The 22,614-nt window shown below is 45.3% G+C and overlaps 1 protein-coding gene across 1 annotated transcript in view; it reads left to right on the top strand.

Annotated features, from left to right (window-relative positions):
* Nucleotides 1-22,614, top strand: part of SLCO2A1 (solute carrier organic anion transporter family member 2A1) — an 84,417-nt gene that overhangs the window by 37,570 nt on the left and 24,233 nt on the right. The window contains exons 4-6 of the mRNA XM_034782044.1: nt 8,483-8,698; nt 18,899-18,997; nt 22,245-22,378. Of these exons, the coding sequence (XP_034637935.1) occupies nt 8,483-8,698; nt 18,899-18,997; nt 22,245-22,378 (449 nt within the window). The remainder of the gene's footprint in view (nt 1-8,482; nt 8,699-18,898; nt 18,998-22,244; nt 22,379-22,614) is intronic.

Genomic DNA, 22,614 nt, shown 5'->3' with positions numbered 1-22,614 from the left:
TACCAGCAACTGGTGTGATGGACCTCAAGCTCAGTGAGGACCTTTGGGCACTCCTGAAATATAAATAATAATGGGTATCTGACTCATTCTAACTCTGCTGAAAGGTGTGGGGACAGGGAAAGCTAAAGGCAAAGCCCCCTGTTATTCCAGGTCAGTGCTTCCTTGCTCTGGGCAAATTGCCATGACCAGTGCTCTTCTGAAGTCCAGGTTCTATTAAACATAATTAAAAAACAACTCTCCACCACTGAACTCCGCGTTTTCCAGAGTTCATACTTTGCAGAGGATGAAAACCAGGTTCTTACCTGTATCATTAGCTGCTTTACTTCCATCCACACCCAAACATTTTTGTTTGAAAAGTTGGCTGATTAACAGACTAGCCCATGGGTAGGATGTCAGACAAATGCCACGCGTCCCAGTGATCTTACCAAGGAGCCTTGGTCCCACAGCTAGACAGTTTGTGAACTGATGATTGGATTTACAACAGGAATTGTACTTTATTGACCAATGAAATGGATCAGGGAACAGGTGTCATCTACTCTGATTTTTTTCTTACTAGAGCCTCAGATGTTAAAAGCCTTGTCACTTCCAGCTGTGGCATTCATGGACAGGTGTGTTCACATGGAGCGTGTCTTGTGCACCAGGGCCGTTTTGATCCGGGCGTTTCATGAAGCTGTGCTGGTGCATAAATTGTGTCTGTTGCACTGGGGTTGTGGTATAGCATGAGCCTTACCTGTGCTCCCCACCGATGTGACGAATGCTGTTACACTGCAGACTGCTTTGGGCCCAGTAATGGAGAAGGCCTTGTGATTCTGTGTTTAGATGTGGTGCTGCACTTGTCCTGCATGTTGTGCTGTTACGTGGTGATATGAAAGGGTGGCACAGTTACATTCCTCTCTACGGACATAAGCCTGCGAATTCCCATAGCAGCACCATGAAGTATTCTGGAGAGTTGAGTTGGCCTCTATTTGTTATTTTAGTTACCCAGAAATAGAGGGCACTGAATAATCAACTGGCTCTGAGATAAATTTTCAGGGAGTGAGAAGAGAGGACAGATTCTTTTGCCATGCTGCACTAGGAAACCTTCTATTGGTGCCAGACTCCTGCCTGCTCCCGTGGTAGTGTGGTTTCCAGAGGCAATCCCCTGACAGCTGGCTATGTGCATTTACAGATTGCATTGCCACAGGCTTAGCTGGAAGGCTCAGAACAGTTGTCAGGAGTGCCAGGATCTCTGTGGGTTAAGATATTCTTATTATGATTAGAATGTATAGGGTCCAGATACCCCAATCAGGATCAGGCCCCTGTTGTGCTAGGCGCTGTACAAACACACAAGAATGTATAGTTCCTGCCCCACGGAGCTTTGGGTGGCATTCTGAAAAATTCCTAAGTCACTTAGGGACAAATTTGTAAAGGCAAGTAGATGCCTAGTGAACTTTTTGAAGGCTCTAGGCACCTAACTCCCATTGGAGTAGGTGTAACCCACACACCTCCTGGGTGTGGTGTTCTGTCCCATTTAGTGGCACTGAGACCACTTAGAGAGAGAGATTAATGAGTTTGTGCTACAGCCTTAGCTAACAACCAGTTGGCTTTTAGTTCATGCAGTAGAGACTCATGCACTAAGCTCCAGAGGCCCCAGGTTCGATCCCACCCGCTGATGACCAGGGTCTGTCGATATTACATAGGCACTTTTGAAAACCCCATTAGATATCTATATGCCTCTTTAGGCATCTAAATACCTTTAAAAACCTGACCCTTTGGTCCTTTTGAAAACTGTTGTGTATTTGGTTGTCGTGATAATAGAATCTTGTGTTGCTATGGCAACTGAGTTAGATTATTAGGGGATAGCCCAGCCAGCTTGGCTGGCTGTTGGTTAGTTCTGAGTGTAGAAATAAATGGCTGCTACAAGGTTTACAGCTCTCTGTGTCTCCAGTGATTTCTTCCTAAAACTGTTGCCCCCAAGGATATAACAACGTGGCAATGAGGATGGGATATCTGTGCTGCCCCAGCAACAGAAGGAAGTAGAAGTTAAGGTACAACAAAAAAAAACAACAAACAAACCTTGTTTGCTGCTGGAAGGGGGTGAGAACTGGCTTGTTTGCACTGACTGTGCAAACTGAAACTAAAACCATGGCTGCACTTACAGGGACTCTGGAACCTTTTGAGGAGACTATAGTGCAATGGCTTGTATATACTGAGTGTTTTGAGCTTTTTGTTATTGCAAATGACATTACAGAAGTGAAGAAGGTGCCAATATTCTTAAGTGTTGTAGGGGCTAAGACCTACTCCCTGTTACGCAGCTTACTGCACCCTGTTAAACCAGAGACTAAATCTTCCAGTGACATTGTGGAAATTCTGGGGTCCCATTTTTCTCCAAAACCACTGGTAATTGCTGAAAGATATTGGTTCCACAAAAGAGACCAGAAAGATGATGAAACAGTTGTACAACGTATAGCAACTTTGAGAGAGCTTGCAGAACACTGTGAATTTAAGGAGATGTTAAATGATGCCCTACGTGACAGGTTAGTGTGTGGCCTGCACAGTGAAGCTATAAGGAAGCGCCTATTGACAGAAGCTCAGCTTACCTTACAGAAGCCCATTGATAGCTGTCTCCATGGAACTGGCTACAAAGGAAGCACAATCCATCGGTGCATCCCCTAGGGTGCATAAGGTGTCACAAGAACCTACCCACAAAACTGTGCGGAGTCAGGAATGTTATCGCTGTGGTAAGCCGGGTCACCCTGCATCAGAATGCTGGTGTAAGGACCTGGTGTGTCGACACTGTGGCAAAAAGGGGCACGTTGCGTGTGCCTGTAAACAAAAGAAAAAGAGGCCTGTGGTCTGGCCAACCAAAAAGGGAAATCTGCATACCCTAGAGCAGACCCAGGATGGCCAAGGAGACACCTTCTCACAAGAAGAGGAACCGCTCCACGTTTTGTCTTTGGCAGTGGTCTTACATGAATACTGGGTAACCCCGTTGTTGGATGGCAAACCTATATGCATGGAACTGTACACCGGTGCAGCCGTTTCGCTCATCTCAGAGACTGTGTATAAAGAAAAGCTACAGCATCTTCCGCTTAAAGCAACAAAAACAGTGCTGAAGACATATGGGAGAAGCTGTGCCCATGTTGGGCACTACTGACATTAAGGCGGTGCTCAATGGACAGGCTGCTAAATTGCCACTGTTTGTGGTGAGAGGTAATTACCCAGCCTTAATGGGTAGGTCTTGGCTTAGGAAGGTCCAGCTGAATTGGGCAGAAGTGCACTGAGTGACTAAAGAAGAAACCGGTCTGACCACTGTACTAAGGAGACATGCTGCTGTTTTTGGAGAGGATCTGGCAAGTATGAAGGGAATCACTGTGACATTGAACATTAAACCTGACAGTCATCCAAAATATCTGAAAGCCCGAACTGTGCCATATGCCATCAGGCCGAAGGTTGAAGCGGACCTGGAGCGCCTGGTCACAAATGGAGTCTTAATACCAGTTACCCATAGCCCATGGGCAACTCCTATTGTTCCAATAGTGAAGAAAGATGGCTCCCTCTGGATTTGCGGTGATTTTAAGGTCACTGTCAACCCAGTGTTGTGTGCAGAGCAATACCCGCTTCCCCGCATCGATGACCTCTTCGCAGGCCTGGCTGGGGGACAAAAGTTCAGTAAGATTGATCTGAGTCAAGCGTATTTACAGATGCATGTTGAAAAGTCCCAAGAGCTGTTGACTATTGTGATGCATAAGGGGCTTTATCGATACTTTTGCCTACCCTTCGGAATAACATCTGCTCCCGCCCTGTTCCAGAGGGCTATGGACCAGATCTTGTGTGGCTTGCCAGGAGTCCAGTGCTATCTGGATGACATCCTGGTCACTGGAAGGAATGAGGAGGATCACCTAAAGAATTTAGAGGCTACCCTACAAAGACTGGAAGAGTACCGACTGCGAGTCGCAAAGACAAGTGTGAATTCTTCCAGCCCTCTGTTGAATATTTGGGACACATCATTGATGCTACAGGTCTTCGTAAGGCCCTGCCAAAGTTAAGGCTATTATGGAGGCTCCCCCTCCTCAAAATGTTAGCCAGCTTCACTCGTTTCTAGGACTATTGAACTATTATGGAAAGTTCATCTCACAGTTAGCCACACTGCTGAAACCACTTCACGAACTCCTTGGGCAGAACAAGGCCTGGAAGTGGACTGAAGCCTGTGATGTTGTCTTTAACAAAGCTAAGGATTCATTGCTAAATTCTGAAGTTCTGACGCACTTTGATCCATCCTTACCCCTACAGTTGGCCTGCGATGCGTCCCCTTATGGAGTGGGAGCAGTCGTGTCACACATCTTGCCTTCGGGAGAAAAGCGACCTATTGCTTTTGCTTCACGCACTCTAAGCAAAGCAGAAACTATCTATGCCCAAATCGAACACGAGGCATTGGGAATCATTTTCAGAATTCGGAAGTTTCATCAGTATCTGTTCAGACGGAAGTTTACTCTTCTCACAGACCATCGACCCCTGACTTCAATTTTTGGACCCCACAGCGGCATTCCTCCATTAGCTGCTAGTCATATGCAACGGTGGACACTGTTGCTTTCCGCGCACACATATGAAATCAAATATCGTAAATCTACTCTGCACGGCAATGCGGCTGGTCTCTCAAGGCTGCCTTTGCCAGTCAACCGTCGAAATAGTGCCCAGAAGGAAATCTTTTACTTTGAACAGGTAGAGAATACACCCATCACCGCTACTCAGGTAAAGAAGGCAACTCGAGTTGACCCAGTATTGTCCCAAGTTATTGACCTGGTGATGCATGGAACATCTCGACGAACCTCTCTGGTCTCACCCGACCTTGTTACCTACAGGTCCCGGAGAATGGAGTTATCAATCCAATTTGGTTGTTTGTTGTGGGGGAGACATGTCATTATCCCACCACCACTGAGATCACAGCTGTTAGAACAGCTCCATTCCGGTCACTGTGGAATAGTGCGCATGAAGGAAATTGCACAAAGCTATTTTTGGTGGCCTGGATTGGACAGTGCTATTGAAGAGAAGGCAAGAGCTTGTATGTTTTGTCAGGGTGTGAGAAATGCACCCCAGTGGGGACCCCTACATCCATGGGACTGACCTGAAAACCCATGGCAACGTATTCACGTTGACTTCGCTGGCCGCCTTGAAGGAAGCATGTTCTTGGTGGTGGTAGATACCCATTCTGAATGGCCAGAAGTCTCTATAATGCAGTCCACTACTGCAGAGAGTACTATCCAAACCCTACGAGGACTCTTTAGTCGTTTCGGTCTGCCAGAACAACTTGTGAGTGACAACTGACCGCAGTTTGTCTCTCAGGAGTTTCAAAAGTTTATGAAGGCAAATGGGATACACCACATCACTTCAGCACCATATCATCCATCCACCAATGGATTAGCTGAAAGATTTGTGCAGACAATGAAACAAGCTTTGAAATCGGCAAGGGGACAATTGTCCATTAAAAAGCGTCTGGACACCTTCTTACTATCCTACAGAAACACACCTCATGCTACGACCAAGGCATCCCCGGCCTTTCTAATGAAGGGACGACAGCTGTGCACTTGCTTTGATTTGCTGAAACTTTCTGAACCCCGACAAGTTGTGCAACGTCAGCAGCAAGATCAAGTCATCAGGCATGCACCCAGAGCAAAAGACTGAACCTTTAGCCCAGGACAGCCGGTTTTGGCTCGGAATTATACTTCTAGAGCTAAATGGGTCCCTGCCACTGTCATCGCTCAAACGGGACCTGTTTCCTACACAGTCCGGACTACAGAGGATCTTACCCGGCGGTGACATGTAGATCAGTTGCTGCCAGGTCGTACCAGTCCTCAGGACACATCTTTAGTTGAGTTGCCTGACTTCACCACCTCCGGCGAGACACCAAATCGAGAGTCACCTGTTCCTGACTTTTCCCCTCCATTACTGCCAGCGGCAGAGATACCCCTCTGCCCGGCACAAGCTGATACCCCATCCTCACCCATTCATCCTACGAACCCTGAGCCCATTGTCAGGCCCGTGCCCAAGACACTTTCAGGTGCAACAACACCAGAAGCCCGCCGTAATCCACCTAGAGACAGAAGGCCTCCTTGTCGGCTGGATCTTTAGCTAGGGCGAACCCACGGTTACGGGGCAAAATAATCCCCGGGGTTTAGCTGGGAATGGAGGCAGTTTACCCTCCTTCTCTAGTTTAGCGTTTGTTTTATTTAGGGGACATTCTTATTAAGGGGGGAGGGATATGTTGTGTATTTGGTTGTCATGGTAATAGAACCTTGTGTTGCTATGGCAACTGAGTTAGATTATTAGGGGATAGCCCAGCCGGCTTGGCTGGCTGTTGGTTAGTTCTGAGTGTGGAAATAAATGGCTGCTACAAGGTTTACAGCTCTCTGTGTCTCCAGTGATTTTTTTCCTAAAACTGTTGCCCCCAAGGATATAACAAAAACCCCACCCTTTAAATGTAAGAACGAATCTCTATCAGGATAGAGGGTTGGCAGAACCAAACAACCCAAAACCCAGAGGTCTCCACAAGATGTTGCTAGCTCACTCTCGATTGGGTTATTTGAAAGCAGCCTTAGCAACTACAACAATTGCCCTGGGGAGGGAATTGGGAAGAGGAATTGCTAGGAGAACACTGAAGTGAATGGAAAGACTCCAGCTGACTTCACCTCATTCACCTCAGGGGCTCCGGCTATAAGGGGACATTGTCAAAGCAGTGCCTGTGGATTTAGCCCCTCCATGGGCCATGATAGCCATGTCCTAATTTTTCCATCCAGATCTGGCTCTTCTTCTCAGCTCAGAGTCTTAGTTGCCCTTCCTGGTACCCAGGCCCTGACTGTTCTAATTCTCCAATGCCAAAGCAGATGAAATAGATTTAATCCTAGGAGTGTCTCACACAAGTTACCTTTTCTTAAATTGCGAGGCCCCTGGGCATGCCGTTTTTTTTTTTTTTTTTACTTGTGCACATTTTAAGTTTGCTTTCAATAAAATCTGTCTGGGGGCTTTCTCTAAGTGAAAGGAATGCAGAATGCTGAACTGAAGAGAAATAGTAATGTTGTGGGTCTGGCGTGTATTTCTGTACTCATTAAGTTACAACCAACTTGATTTTACAAAACGATATTTGGCATGAGATTAATCCTTAATATGGTTGTATTGCTTCTGCTTTTCTTTAAAGCAAAAATCTCCAATGGTTAAGAAGACTCCTTCATGCTGAAAGCACAAACCACTCACATGCAAGAACTGCTTTTAATGAACTTGCATAAGGATTTTTGTGGTAGCCTGTTATTGGGATGCACAGTCCTATTACGCCAGCGAAAACCCATAATCATCTGACAAACATTTGTTTCTGTTTTGTTGTAATTTGCTCTAACTACAGAAGAGCCACAGAGTCATTTTCTTAACTAAAAAGAGTTGCTGGGAATGTTGAAACAATTGGGGTGAACAAGAAACTAGAATGAAAAGAGCTAGTGAATAAATGCCCTGGAATCATTATATTTCATCTATGATGCCTTTATTCTACACTGGATACAGATTTTCCCCTCCCCAAATATCTATTATTATTTGGCCTGCTTTAAAGTAGAACCAACTAGAGTGACCAGATGTCCCGATTTTATAAGGACTGTCCCGATTTTTGGGTCTATTTTTTTTTTTTTTTATATAGGCTCCTATTACCCCCCACCCCCGTCCCGATTTTTCACACTTGCTGACTGGTCACCCTAGAACTAACAAGCACTTTAACTGATAGATTGAAACCAGATTTACTGTGGCCTTTGCAAGGAATTCAGTATCCTCTCTTGCAAAGCTAACCTGGAACTTCTTAGAGCAATACATCTGGGTGAACACTGTTATCTTTACTCCTGTACCAAAAGTGGCTTACTGGAGAGTTGTGTTTCCTCTGTCTCTAATCAGAACAGTCCCCGCTCAATTTCCTTTCTACCCTGACCCCTGAAACTAAAGGTAATGTCATGCCTTGAAGGAATGTTAAGGTGATGACAGCTGCTGATTAAAATGAGGACGTTCCCAGTTCTAGCTGAACACCAACACCCAAGCATGTCTGACCAGTAAGAAGGTTTAAAGAGGGGTCTAGGTAGTTAGCTCAGCCTCAGCTGTGCATTGAGTGGGCAGTGCACCTTCTATCACCAGCCATACAGTGCGGTCCTACTCCATGAGGTGACTTTACGTGTGGTATGGTAGAGTTTATTCTCTCTGAGTGTGTGATCTGCTCAGTTTACAAGTACAAAAACCAGCCCTGCAAACTCAGCCTGGGCCTGAATGGCAAGCTAGGATTTCACTTCTCATGCATCATCACCTCTCATAAAGCTTCAACTTATGCCCTCAGTAACACCTACACAACCCCTAGAAGACAGGGGTGTGCTGAGGGCAGAATATGACACGAGGTGCCAGATAGTGAGAGGGCATAATGGCACGTTGTAATGGTCAGTGAATGGGTGCTTGGGTTTATAACACTACTACCATCTCATTCCAGGTAACAACAGTCACACCAAGGACAATCTCTGCCACAAGGATGATATGTTTATGTGTCCCAACACTACCCAGGACCCCCACAAAGAGGCAACCAGCATGTGGGCATTGATGGTCGTAGCCCAGCTGTTAGCTGGGATTGGAACTGTTCCCATTCAGCCCTTTGGGATCTCCTATGTGGATGACTTTGCTGAGGCAAACAATTCTCCGCTGTATATTGGTAAGTCCCATGTCTGTAGGGCTCCTGCTGCTAGGCTTTTACCTCAGAAACACCCACAAAACACCCTGAAACAATAAAGTAAAAATTGGTGTTTATCTGATTCATAATGGAAAAATACCAGAAATGGCTACTCACTTCATGTTGACTTCCCCCCTGTCCCGGTGCAATTTGTCCCTGCTCCCTGACTCATATCTAACATTAATTCATGCTGGGTACTTTAAACTTGCCTCAGCCACTGAGTGACAGCATATTCCCATATTTCTGTTGGACACGCTGTAGCGCTGTACACACACGCAGGATTTAAAACAATACTGCATTACAAACTCTGGATGCAATTTTAAAAATTGTATTAAAAAATTTAAAAATCCAATTTGTTTCAATGTAAATTTCAATTCTTGATTTCATAAACATTTTCGTCTTTGACTATATTGGGATATTGCTGTGATGGCAAAGGACAAATCTCTTTAGATAACGGTAAATGTATTTTTATTATATTTTGAATGATTAAATATTAGCTTCTTATTATGGTAAATATATGGGTGGTAAAAAATGTAGGCCTAGTGCCAGGAAGAGAGATGTGAAACCCACTAAACCACGGGTTCAGTAACATGGATACAAAGCTTAAATTAATGTAAGTCATTTTTTTTCATGTAATAAAAATTAAAGTCGATCGTATTTAGACACAAATTTTGGGAAGTATCCAAAAAATCTTCTCATTGCAATATAAAAAAAGAGAAATCCACCCCACCCCCCCAATTTTTGGACATGTACATAGAATGCAAAAATTCCTAAAAATAACCCCCCAAAATGATATTACTAAACCTCAACAAAGGGAAGCCAGACATTCCTGCAGGAGCCCGCTAGCCTGGACTCTGGGCTGCTGGTCCTCGCTGCATTGGTGCAGACTCTCTGTCGGGTAGGGCAGTCACCTCCTTGTTGAAATCCTTCTATGAACAGAACCTAGGCCATTCAGGAGACATTCCCGCACTGGAGAAAGGACGGGCTGCTCTCAGGGAGATAAATGGGGAGCCAGGAGGTAGCAATTATACTTATTGATGATGATCTTTGGCCTAGACAATGGGGCTGGCTGAACATTTTCCATCAAAACTGCTTTTCAGTAGAAAGTTGGGTTTTCAACTAAATGATATTCCTTAAAAAACAGTCTGCTTCCTGTGGAAAATGTCCACATTTTATCAAAAACCTAAGCTCCTGAAAACCAAAATATTTTGATTTAAAATGGTGCCTGCTGGAACTTGTAGCTCAGGTGTTTTATGCTCCCATCCTCCTCTATGGGCTGAGCACTCTGGATGAACTATATGCCATGTTATACCATGGCCAGGGACTCCTATAAGGTACAACTTCCCCTCACCAAGAGGGGAGAAAATGGTGCATATAGGAAATGCAGTCTGACTCCAGTTGCTAGGAAAAGGCAGGTATTAGTATTCGGAGGTTCGATCATTAGAAACGTAGATAGCTGGGTTTGTGATGACCGGGAGAACGGTATGGTGACTTGCCTGCCTGGTGCGAAGGTTGCGGATCTCTTGAGGCACCTAGACAGACTTATGTGTAGTGCTGGGGAGGAGCTGGTGATTGTGCTACATGTAGGTGCCAATGACATAGGGAAGGGTAGGAGAGATGTCCTGGAGGCCAAATTTAGGCTGCTAGGGAAGAGACTGAAATCCAGGACCTCTATGGTGGCATTCTCAGAAATGCTCCCAGTTCCACGCGCAGGGCCAGGTAGGCAGGCAGAGCTTCAGAGTCTCAATGCGTGGATGAGACAATGGTGTGGAGAGGAAGGGTTTACATTCATTAGGAACTGGGGAAACTTCTGGAATGGGGGGAGCCTATACAGTAAGGATGGGCTTCACCTAAACCAAAGTGGAACCAGACTTCTGGCACTAAACATTAAAAAGGTTGTAGAGCAGTTTTTAAACTAGGAGATGGGGGAAAGCCGACTGCTGCAGAGGAGCATATGGATCGGACAGAGACTTCTCTTAGGGGAGAGTCTAATCATAGAGAATCTCCAGGTTATAGTCAGGAGCAGAGGATAAAGTAGGGGCCAGATCAGATGATAAACATTCACATAAAAAAGAATCTGACACATCAGAAAAGGGCAAACAAATAAACAGTGACAAGTTTTTAAAGTGCTTGTACACAAATGCTAGAAGTCTAAATAATAAGATGGGTGAACTAGAGTGCCTTGTGATAAAGGAGGATATTGATATAATAGGCATCACAGAAACCTGGTGGAGTGAGAGCAATCAATGGGGCACAATCATTCCGGGGTACAAAATTTATCGGAAGGACAGAACAGGTTGTGCCGGGGGAGTAGTGGCACTATATGTGAAAGAAAATGTACAATCAAATGAAGTAAAAATCTTAAGCAAATCCGCATGTTCCATAGAATCTCTATGGATAGAAATTTCATGCTCTAATAAGAATATAACATTAGGGATCTATTATCGACCACCTGACCAGGACGGTGATAGTGATGATGAAATGCTAAGGGAAATTAGAGGGGCTATCAAAATTAAGAGCTCAATAATAGTGGGGGATTTCAATTATCCCCATATTGACTGGGAACATTTCACTTCAGGACGAAATGCAGAGATAAAATTTCTCGATACTTTAAATGACTGCTTCATGGAGCAGCTGGTACGGGAACCCACAAGGGGAGAGGCAACTCTCGATTCAGTCCTGAGTGGAGCGCAGGAGCTGGTCCAAGAGGTGGTAATAACAGGGCCGCTTGGAAATAGTGACCATAATACAATAGTATTCAACATCCCTGTGGTGGGAAGAACATCTCAACAGCCCAACTTGTGGCATTTAATTTCAAAAGGGGGAACTATGCAAAAATGAGGGGGTTAGTTAAACAGAATTTAAAAAGTACAGTGACTAAAGTGAAATCCCTGCAAGCTGCGTGGGCGCTTTTTAAAGACACCATAATAGAGGCCCAACTTCAATGTATACCCCAAATTAAGAAACACAGTAAAAGAACTAAAAAAGAGCCACCGTGGCTTAACAACCATGTAAAAGAAGAAGTGAGAGATAAAAAGACTTCCTTTAAAAAGTGGAAGTCAAATCCTAGTGAGGCAAATAGAAAGGAGCATAAACGCTGCCAAATTAAGTGCAAGAATGTAATAAGAAAAGCCAAAGAGGAGTTTGAAGAACGGCTAGCCAAAAACTCCAAAGGTAATAACAAAATGTTTTTTAAGTACATCAGAAGCAGGAAGCCTGCTAAACAACCAGTGGTGCCCCTTGATGATCGAGATACAAAAGGAGCGCTTAAAGACGATAAAGTCATTGCGGAGAAACTAAATGGATTCTTTGCTTCAGTCTTCACGGCTGAGGATGTTAGGGAGATTCCCAAACCTGAGCTGGCTTTTGTAGGTGACAAATCTGAGGAACTGTCACGGATTGAAGTGTCACGAGAGGAGGTTTTGGAATTAATTGATAAACTTAACATTAACAAGTCACCGGGACCAGATGGCTTTCACCCAAGAGTTCTGAAATAACTCAAATGTGAAGTTGCGGAACTGTTAACTAAGGTTTGTAACCTGTCCTTTAAATCAGCTTCTGTACCCAATGACTGGAAGTTAGCTAATGCAACGCCAATATTTAAAAAGGGCTCTAGAGGTGATCCCGGCAATTACAGACTGGTAAGTCTAACGTCTGTACCAGGCAAATTAGTCGAAACAATAGTTAAGAATAAAATTGTCCGACACATAGAAAAATATAAACTGTTGAGCAATAGTTAACATGGTTTCTGTAAAGGGAAATTGTGTCTTACTAATCTATTAGAGTTCTTTGAAGGGGTCAACAAACATGTGGACAAGCGGGATCCAGTGGACATAGGGTACTTAGATTTCCAGAAAGCCTTTGACAAGGTCCCTCACCAAAGGCTCTTATGTAAATTAATCTGCTACGGGATAAAAGGGAAGGTCCTTTCATGGATTGAGAACTGGTTAAAAGATAGGGAACAAAGGGTAGGAATTAATGGTAAATTCTCAGAATGGAGAGGGGTAACTAGTGGTGTTCCCCAAGGGTCAGTCCTTGGACCGATCCTATTCAACTTATTCATAAATGATCTGGAGAGAGGGGTAAACAGTGAGGTGGCAAAGTTTGAAGATGATACTAAACTGCGAAAGATAGTTAAGACCAAAGCAGACTGTGAAGAACTTCAAAAAGATCTCACAAAACTAAGTGATTGGGCAACAAAATGGCAAATGAAATTTAATGTGGATAAATGTAAAGTAATGCACATTGGAAAAAATAACCCCAACTATACATACAATATGATGGGGGCTAATTTAGCTACAACAAGTCAGGAAAAAGATCTTGGAGTCATTGTGGATAGTTCTCTGAAAATGTCCACGCAGCGTGCAGAGGCAGTCAAAAAAGCAAACAGGATGTTAGGAATCATTAAAAAGGGGATAGAGAATAAGACTGAGAATATATTATTGCCCTTATATAAATCGATGGTACGCCCTCATCTCGAATACTGCGTACAGATGTGGTCTCCTCATCTCCAAAAAGATATACTGGCACTAGAAAAGGTTCATAAAAGGGCAACTAAAATGATTAAGGGTTTGGAACGGTTCCCATATGAGGAGAGATTAAAGAGGCTAGGACTCTTCAGCTTGGAAAAGAGAAGACTAAGGGGGGATATGATAGAGGTATATAAAATCATGAGTGATGTGGAGAAAGTGGATAAGGAAAAGTTATTTACTTATTCCCATAATACAAGAACTAGGGGTCATCAAATGAAATTAATAGGTAGCAGGTTTAAAACAAATAAAAGGAAGTTCTTCTTCACGCAGCGCACAGTCAACTTGTGGACCTCCTTACCTGAGGAGGTTGTGAAGGCTAGAACTATATCAGAGTTTAAAAGAGAACTGGATAAATTCATGGTGGTTAAGTCCATTAATGGCTATTAGCCAGGACGGGTAAGGAATGGTGTCCCTAGCCTCTGTCTGTCAGAGGGTGGAGATGGATGGCAGGAGAGAGATCACTTGATCATTGCCTGTTAGGTTCACTCCCTCTGGGGCACCTGGCATTGGCCACTGTTGGTAGACAGGATACTGGGGTAGATGGACCTTTGGTCTGACCCGGTACGGCCTTTCTTATGTTCTTATGACCACCGAGCCCAGCCCATAGATGAAAATGGGAGCATAAAGCACCCAAACTATTCAGACGAGGCACCGTGGCATGATTTTGAATCAAAATATTTTGGTTTTCAATATTTTTCCAAAAAAATCAAAATTTTCCATAAAGGAAAAATCTATTGTACAACTGTCAGCTGTACTAGACATTTTAATCCACAAGTCTGAGAAAACATCAAGTGACTCTGCCTAAATTTGTGGACTCTCCGCTTTTCCACCAGCCCTGTGGCTGAGTGATTTAGGTGGGTGTGACGGGCTGGATCACAGAAACCCCCTTGGGAGCTGCCACCTGATGTGCAAAGACTACCTCTGCTCCTGTTTTCCCTGCCAGCTCAGGACTCCAGCACCCTGTCTTGCTGAGCCAGACACGCCCGTCTGCTCCAACACAGACCCAGGGTCTGAATCATTTGTCCCAGAGCTGCAAGTTTACCCGAAAATAGCTCACAGAAGCGTGCTTGTCTTTAGCACTCAAATGCCCAACTCCCAATGGGGTCTAAACCCAGATAAATCCGTTTTACCCTGCATAAAGCTTATGCAGAGTAAACTCATAAATTGTTCGCCCTCTATAACACTGATAGAGAGTTATGCACAGTTGTTTGCTCCCCCAGGTATTAATACATATTCTGAGTAAATTACTAAATAAAAAGTGATTTTATTAAATACAGAAAATAGGATTTAAGTGGTTTCAAGTGGTAACAGGCAGAACAAAGTAAGTCACCAAGCAAAATAAAATAAAATGCACAAATCTATGTCTAATCAAACTGAATACAGATAATCTCACCCTCAGAGATTTTTTTCACAGGCTGGACACCTTCCAGGCCTGGGCACAATTCTTTCCCCTGGTACAGCTCTTGTTCCAGCACAGGTGATAGCTAGGGGATTCTTCATGGTGGCTCCTCTCCCCCTTTGTTCTCTTCCACCCCTTTATATATCTTTTGCATAAGGCGGGAACCCTTTGTCCCTCTGGGTTTCCACCCCCCCTCACTGGAAAAGCACCAGGTTAAAGATGGATTCCAGTTCAGGTGACATGATCACATGTCACTGCAAGACTTCATTGCCCACTTGCCAGCACACACACATTCAGGAAGACTAACAGGTAAACACAGCCATCTGCAGACAATGGTCCTTGTTAATGGGAGTCATCAAGATTCCAAACCACCATTAATAGCCCACACTTTACATAATTACAATAGGCCCTCAAAGTTACGTTTTATATTTCTAGTTTTAGATACAAGAGTGGTACATTTCTACAAATAGGATGATCACACTCAGTAGATTATGAGCTTTGTAATGATACCTTACAAGAGACCTTTTGCACAAAGTATATCCCAGTTGCATTATATTCACTTATTATCAAATCTTTATAAAACTATCCCAGTTGCATTATATTCACTTATTATCATGTTTTTATAAAACCATATAGACGCACAACGTCACAGTGGGTACCCATTAAACATGGTACTTTATAAAGAAGCCACAAGCCAAGCATGGAAAAGAAAAATGAAGCACATCTTATACCACCTTCCCCAAGGAACTAATCAGACTCAAAACAATGCAAACCCATAATCAGAGTGGCAGACTCGAACAAGGGAAAAGGCAGCCACAGTGTTTAGACGAAGCAAAATTACCACCTGAAGCTGTGCAGGGCACGGACCTCTGATGTTTTGCCCTGCCACTGATCATGCCCCTACACAGCACTAATGGCCCTTAAATGAGATTCTCCTTTGCAATGCTATGCTGCCTCTCCCTTTATTAGCTGGCTGCCCTCCTTACATTTGTGATGATAATCTATGTCGTATGGGCATGACAAAGAGAAGGATCAGAGTAGCTGGCAGCGGCTCAGGCTGCATGGGTGTCCAGCACAAACACACGAGTCAGAGCTTGTTACTCTGTTTGCTCTCTGAGAAATCATTATGCCCACCCAAGGGAGAAAAACAGTAGGAAAACCATCTCCCGACTGTTATTTAATATTGATTTATTGTTCTGCGAGCTGAGGTACTACAGACTTCAAGGAGCCAAACATTACAGAATGCAGACTCAGAAACTCTGTGGCTTGGATTTGAAATGGACACTTTTACTACCCAGCAGGTAGCCACCTATTGCAAAGGGAGAGTTCTCAGCCTCAGATGCTCTTCTGTTCCCACGGAAATGGGGGCTGTGGTTTACAAGCTGGGGCTTCAGAACTCTCACCTTATTTATGCCATTTGAAAGTTCACCCCCATGCCAAGTGCACTGAGAGATGATAGCCAGGAGCTCAGCTGGGTCTCGAGGTAACATTTTCAAAAATAACAGGCCCTTAGACGCCTAAGGGCTGGATTCACAAAGCTATTTAGTCACCTAAAGACCCAGGTAGGCACTGAGTAGGGTTTGCAAAAGTGCCTCAGCGTGTTAGCCACCTAAACCCTATTGATTTCAGTTGGAGTGTGAGTCCAATGGGAGTTGGGCACCTAAGCATTTGAAAATCTCACTAGGTGCCTATCTGCTTCCTTAGGCACCTAAATATCTGTGTAAGTCAGACCAGAAGTGCCTAAGTCACTTTTGAAAAAAAAATTGGGCTTAGGCTCCCAAATCACTTTGGGTACATTTACATTGCAAACAAACCCACACAGCACCGAATATTGGAGCCTAGGTCAACTGATCAGCTTGTGGGGTGTACACCATGGAGCTGAGAACAGCAGTGCAGACCTTCCCATGTGAGCTGGAGTCCAGGCTCAGAAACCCAGAGTGGGAGAGGGATGTCGGTGCCTGGGCAGCCCTGGAGCTCACAAGCCCGAATCAGTTGACCCTGACTCTGAGACTTGCTGCTGCGTAAGGGGGTGGGAGGTTGCAGCGTAGACATTGGCACTCTGGAAAACATTGCCCATAGGTTCTTGTAGGCAATCCCTGCTTCTTAAACTTTCTGTAGAAAATAAGGTGGAATGGGCAAAATTAAGGGAAGGGGCTTGGGGTTTGTTTTTTTTAAATACTCTGATTTTATTTCCTCCATCCCCATTTCGCCAAAAAGGTTAGAAAAGTCTCCTATAGGGAGCAGGGGCTGCAGCAGCTGGGTCCTCAAGAGCTCTCAATGGCAGCTGCCTGCTGAGAACTACAAGGGACAGATTTTTAGAAGAGCTCAGACTCAGAGGCAGATTTTCACGTGCTCAGTACCCACCTGTGGGGCCAGCTTCTCCGCAGAGCTCAGCACCCACATGCACCCAACGTGCTGAGCTCTGCTGAAAAGCTGGCCAGAAGGGGCTGTGTCTAATTAGTAGTTACAGATTTAGGGCTCAGTTGCATGCACAAAACGACCTTCATCTTCACTTCACTCCGTAGGAGGAGCCAGCACTTGAGGACTGAGTGCCCTTAGTACCTTTTTGGATCCCACAGTCTGGAGTCCTTCACGTCAGAGACAAAATTGTTCTTATTTTAAACAATTTTAAATTGACCATTTAGATGTATACCATGATTATAGGAACATAGGCCAGAATGCATCAGACCCATCCAGTCCAGTATCATCTCTGACAGTGACAAGCCACAACTGCTTCCGAGGAAGGGGTAAGAATGCAACAGTAGAAGATGAGGCATAATCTGCCCCCCCCAACCTCCGGGGGCGGCTCCAGGCACCAGCGCAGCAAGCATGTGCCTGGGGCGGCAAGCTGTGGGGGGCAGCCTGCCGGTTGCTGGGAGGGCGGCAGTCAGGTGGCCTTCAGCGACGTGCCTGCGGGAGGTCCACTGGTCCTGCAGTTTTGGCGGTGGGTACGCCGAAGCCGCGGGACCGGCAGATCACTCGCAGAAACGCCGCCGAATCCGCGTGACCGCAGACCGCCCACAGGTGTGCCACCGAAGGCCACCTGACTGCCGTGCTTGGGGTGGCAAAAAACATAGAGCCGCCCCTGCCAACCCCACCACAGGTCTTATCCTGATCTCCAATAGTTTGAGATTGGCTTTAACCCTGAAGCACAAGGTTTAATATTCCTTACAGAATTTATGTTAACATTAACATTATAACTCTGGATATTCTTTTTATCCACAGAAATGTCCAATCCATTTTTGAACTGTGCTAAATTTTTTGGCTCAATGACTTTCTGTGTTCCACAGTCTAATGATTAATAAAATAAAAGCAACTCTTATTCCTAATAGCCTTACTCTTCAAAAATCTGCTTGTTATGTTTTAGGAATAAATACTCTGTCTTATTGTCTTTAAAGGAGTAACACACTTGAAGCAATGTGGTTATGTCAGATACCTTCACATCTACGCTGCATGGAAGCCCCAGTTCAGCAAAGCACTTAACTATGTGTTCAAGCCACCTTGATATCAATGGGACTTGAGTATATGCTTAAAGTTAAGATGGTGCTTAAGTGCTTTGTTGAAAAGGGATGGGGCTAAGTGCTTTGCTGAATGGAAGCCAAAGGCACATGGTGTTCAGTCTCATGAACCCACAATGTACCTAGATACAGATCCTCTGAGGTATTTAAGTGCCTAACTCCCATTGGTTTCAATGAGAGTTAGGTGCCCAAATACCTTTGAGGATCTGGGCCCTGGTGCCTGCAGATACCTGGCTAGTTGCCCACCTTGACATGTGGTTTGGCTTACTGATCCTGCGAAGTGCTGAGAGCCCTTCACTCCTATAGCCTGCAATGGGAGCGGAGGGTGCTCAGCACTGCACAATCACATGGATGGTTCATCACTGCTTCCGTCACTGCAGATTTTCATAGCACTGTGATAAGTGGCTGGTGATGCACGAAGGGTAGCAATAAGCATTGATTGCAACATTGAAATGCATCTGCAAGGCCTTGATTTTGACAGTTTGGATGGGATCCTTTTGAATGGCAGCTGCCTTTATCATCTCTAATGTATCTGTTGAATAAACAGTGCATATAACAGCTGAGCAATAGAGGAGGCATTAATTATCTGTCAGTTGGTAAGAGATGACTTCTCTCTCCTGTGTGTTGTGACACCCTTCCTGCCTCACTTGGGAAGATAAATGCCAAATCAGCAATGAAGCAATTACTCGGTAATCTGCCACTCACTCTGGTGCTCTCCCACTCTTGCTTTCAGCAATCCTGTTTTCCATTGCTGTGTTCGGCCCGTCTTTTGGATACTTGCTGGGGTCCGTGGTGCTGCGGCTGTTTGTGGACATTGGGAGACCTGACGTGAGTGAGTATTCCACAAAAACAACAGGGAGTCCGGTGGCACCTTAAAGACTAACAGATTTATTTGGTCATAAGCTTTCGTGGGTAAAAAACCCACTTCTTCAGATGCAGTATTCCACAAGTAGCACTGGACTTTCTAAGGCTCCTCTCTGCATCAGAAGGACAACGGTCACTTTGATAGGCCTGCTGGCTGAAACATGTGCCCTGGCTGTAGTGAATCAGGAAACCCTTTTCCAGTTGAAAGGTTGGGTCTGGAAGAGCCACACAGAATATATTCTAAGGCCTGCGTATGGCCACTAACGAGATTCACTCTCTGGGGAAAGCCGATAGATTAGCATAACACTTGATGACAGGCAAAGAGCGTATTGAGCCAGAGCCCATCTGTAGACTTTCTGTGTTGTTTATTGACTTGCTGAATGGAAAATATTTGTAGTGATTTCTAGAATCTATTGCACTGTGGAGACTCAGGGGCAGTAAGGGTGCTGCTTGAGTGGTGCTCTACCCCAGCTGAGCAGGTAGGGGCAAATGCACTTCTGAAAGGTCCACTCCACTCCCAGAACAGCATAGGATGGGCCAGGCTAGGCTCACTTACTTGCTGTATAGCTGGGGAGGTAGCAGGGTTAGGTGATAGTATTATGTGCTGGACTTCAGGGCACCTGGCTTCTACTCCTGGTTCTACCAGTGATCTGCTGTGTGCCTTACCCAAGTCACATCCTCTCCCACCTTGTCTATTTAGATCATAAACTCTTCAGGGCTGGAACTGTCTCTGTGCAGGGCTTAGCACAATGGGGTGCCAATCTCTGCTGGGGCCTTCAGATACTACTGGAACAAAGATGATTATTATTAATTATTTGTATTGTGGTAGTACTGAGGAGCCCTCATCGTGGACCAGGACCCCATTGTGCTAGGTGCTGTACAAACCCAGAACAAAAAGACAATTTATGCGGGGATGTGGCCTGGAATATTGTTGGTTTGGGGTTTAATCATATGCTTCCACAGTGCTGCAGCCAGCCAGGCAGACATCTATTGAGAAGAGATGCCACACACAGCAAAGTAAAGGTAGAACGAGAACCCAGCTCCCTCCAATTCGTCTAGCTTCCAGCAGCAGGGAGTCCTTTATCTACTGTACATGTGGGATCTATTGTTAGCAAATTCTCCACCACTCCATCATTAGTGTGGCTTTTCCTGCATTTCTTCAGAAAGATCTGGGCCATGCGACATTTTTGTGAGGTGCCAGATAAGAAAAATAAATCAGTCGAGGGCAGGAAGTGTTAGAAGAGCTAGGCTTGGTCTCCGTGGAGACAGACAGATTTAGCATCCTCTCTGTGGTCGCTCCTTGATGACATCACCCACCCAGGAATGGATTGGTTCTGGTCAGGGCAGCCAGGCAATTGTTCTGGCTGGGTGTGGGCTTTGCTTGCACTGGACCCTGGTTTATTCCTGGATGGCAGGAAGTCTGGGCTGAGAAGCATACACTTAAGCCTGCTGTTTGTTCCTTTTCCACTCATAAAGGCCTAACAATGTAGAGATGCACTTTCCATGCCAACCCCAGTGCTCTTTCGACCTTGGGTGAGTAATGCTGCCCGGCCAAAGGATGTCTGTGCTGGAAGTGCAATGACCCTCTTGTCTCTCCTCTGGTCCCTGGAGAAGGGTGTGAAGCTAATACCTTCGGAAATCGCTCTCATTAAGGCTCTCTCTTTGCTAGCTGAGGTGACGGGCTCTTCCCTTAAGCTCAGTGAGCAGAAAGTTGCCAAACCTGGGAACAATGGAACAGGGATTCTTTCCCGGAAAGTGGCTACTAAAATTTCCAGGCACCTTCTTGACTCTACAATCCTTCTGTCTAGCTGGATTCCAAGCATGCCATCTACCCAAAGGCAAAGAATGATGGAATAAAGACTTCTTTAACTCCTTCACCACTGAGTGGCTTCTTGGGAAGAACTTTGAATCCTGCATAGTTAGATGATGATGTAACTTTTCCAGGCACTCCCCGAGTGCAGGGCTGTTCAGACATGGAGTCCTCGGTTAGGCTCATCTCTATTACATCATGGGCTCTTTCTAGTAACAGTGAAAGGTTAAACCTGCATTTTGCACTGCTATTGCTTGATCCTGCATCCATTACAAATAATGACAGAGCTCCTGTTTCCTTCAGTGGCACAAGATCATCAGATAGATCCCAGGCTCACAGCAAGCCCAGCACAGACTCTGGCCTTGGCCTGGAGATTAACTGCAGGCCTTGGGACCCCACCAGTCACCAGGAATAGATACACTCATGGTGCTAGGGGGTTCTCTGCTAGAAATGACAGCAGCTGCTTTGCTGATGACACAAGGCAGGCAGAGCACCATGAACCCTCAAGCCCATGTCCAACTCCTCTGCCAGCTTTGCTGTGCCACGGACCAGCTGGATACGCAGCCTTGCTTGGACCCCCCAACCAAGTCTGTTACTCCTAAGAGAGAGGGAGGCAAGCGAAGTCTGAGCCTGGCTGTGCTTGCGTTAATGAGGCTGTGCGGAGCTGTTGAGCACACTCCCTGGGAGGGGTTTCTGGCCAGTCAGCACACTGCCTTTGGTTGGCTGTGATTAATGGGCTCCAATGCCTCACCTCATGTGTTGGCTTTGAGAACCCCCTCGGCCCTGCTGCCTACATTCAGATAACGGGGGATGGTTGCGAGGGAAGTGTTCCAGCATGGGCCTTGGCCATTCAGAACTAGCTCCTGGTAGGGAAGGGGGAGTGTATGGGGCAAGGCTCCCCCTGTAGGATCAGCTGGCCATGAGCAGTGACCCGTGGTGTGGAAACATTTAGGGACAGATCCTCAGCTGATATAAATCTATGCAGCTGCATTGACTTCAATGAAGAATGTCTCTGTGACTTCAATGGAGCTACGTTCATTTACCCCAGCTGGGGATCTGGCCCTTAGTCTATTTCACAGGAGGCTTCATATAAACCTTCTTGCTCCTCAAGCCTCTAGGAAGTGGGTTGGAGTGGATTAATTTTTTTCTCTTTGCTTTTATTTTGGGCCAAGAATGTGTAAAAATAAGAACAAATTAGGACAACCATGCACGGGGATCGAACCTGAGACTAACAAACATGAATCCCTAGGTTCTGAGATAAAAGACTAGCTCTGGTGAGTCAAAGGCAGTTGCAGACTCATATATCTTTATATATAGTGTAGCCACCTAGGGGGACAGAGTCATGTTGTGCTAACGGGAGTTGTATGAGGACACTGGGTAACTTCACTCCGCCCTGTGTTTTCAGATCTCATGAATTTGACACCACATGACCAACGCTGGATTGGAGCCTGGTGGCTGGGGCTGCTCATCTCTTCAGGCTGCCTGCTGCTCACCTCCATTCCCTATTTCTTCTTCCCTCGGTACATGTTCAAAGGGCAGGTAAGACCCAGGCATTGTAGGGGCAGAACATCATCTTGCTCAGAGCAGGTTTGTGGTGTTTTATGTGGTGATACATGTCTCCTTCCAGGGCAGTTATGGGAAATGGAGACAAGGGAAGATGGACAGCATGTTGGCCGTTCTGATATGTGCTTATGAATCTTGGCAAGTGAATCTATAAGGGACAGACTCCTTCATTTTCTTGCAATTAACCTGGGCGGAGGAGAAAACTAGAACTG

Source organism: Trachemys scripta, chromosome 9 (genome assembly GCF_013100865.1).
Source record: "Trachemys scripta elegans isolate TJP31775 chromosome 9, CAS_Tse_1.0, whole genome shotgun sequence".
NCBI classification, from domain to species: Eukaryota; Metazoa; Chordata; order Testudines; family Emydidae; genus Trachemys; species Trachemys scripta.
This window is presented reverse-complemented; position numbering and strand designations above follow the sequence as displayed.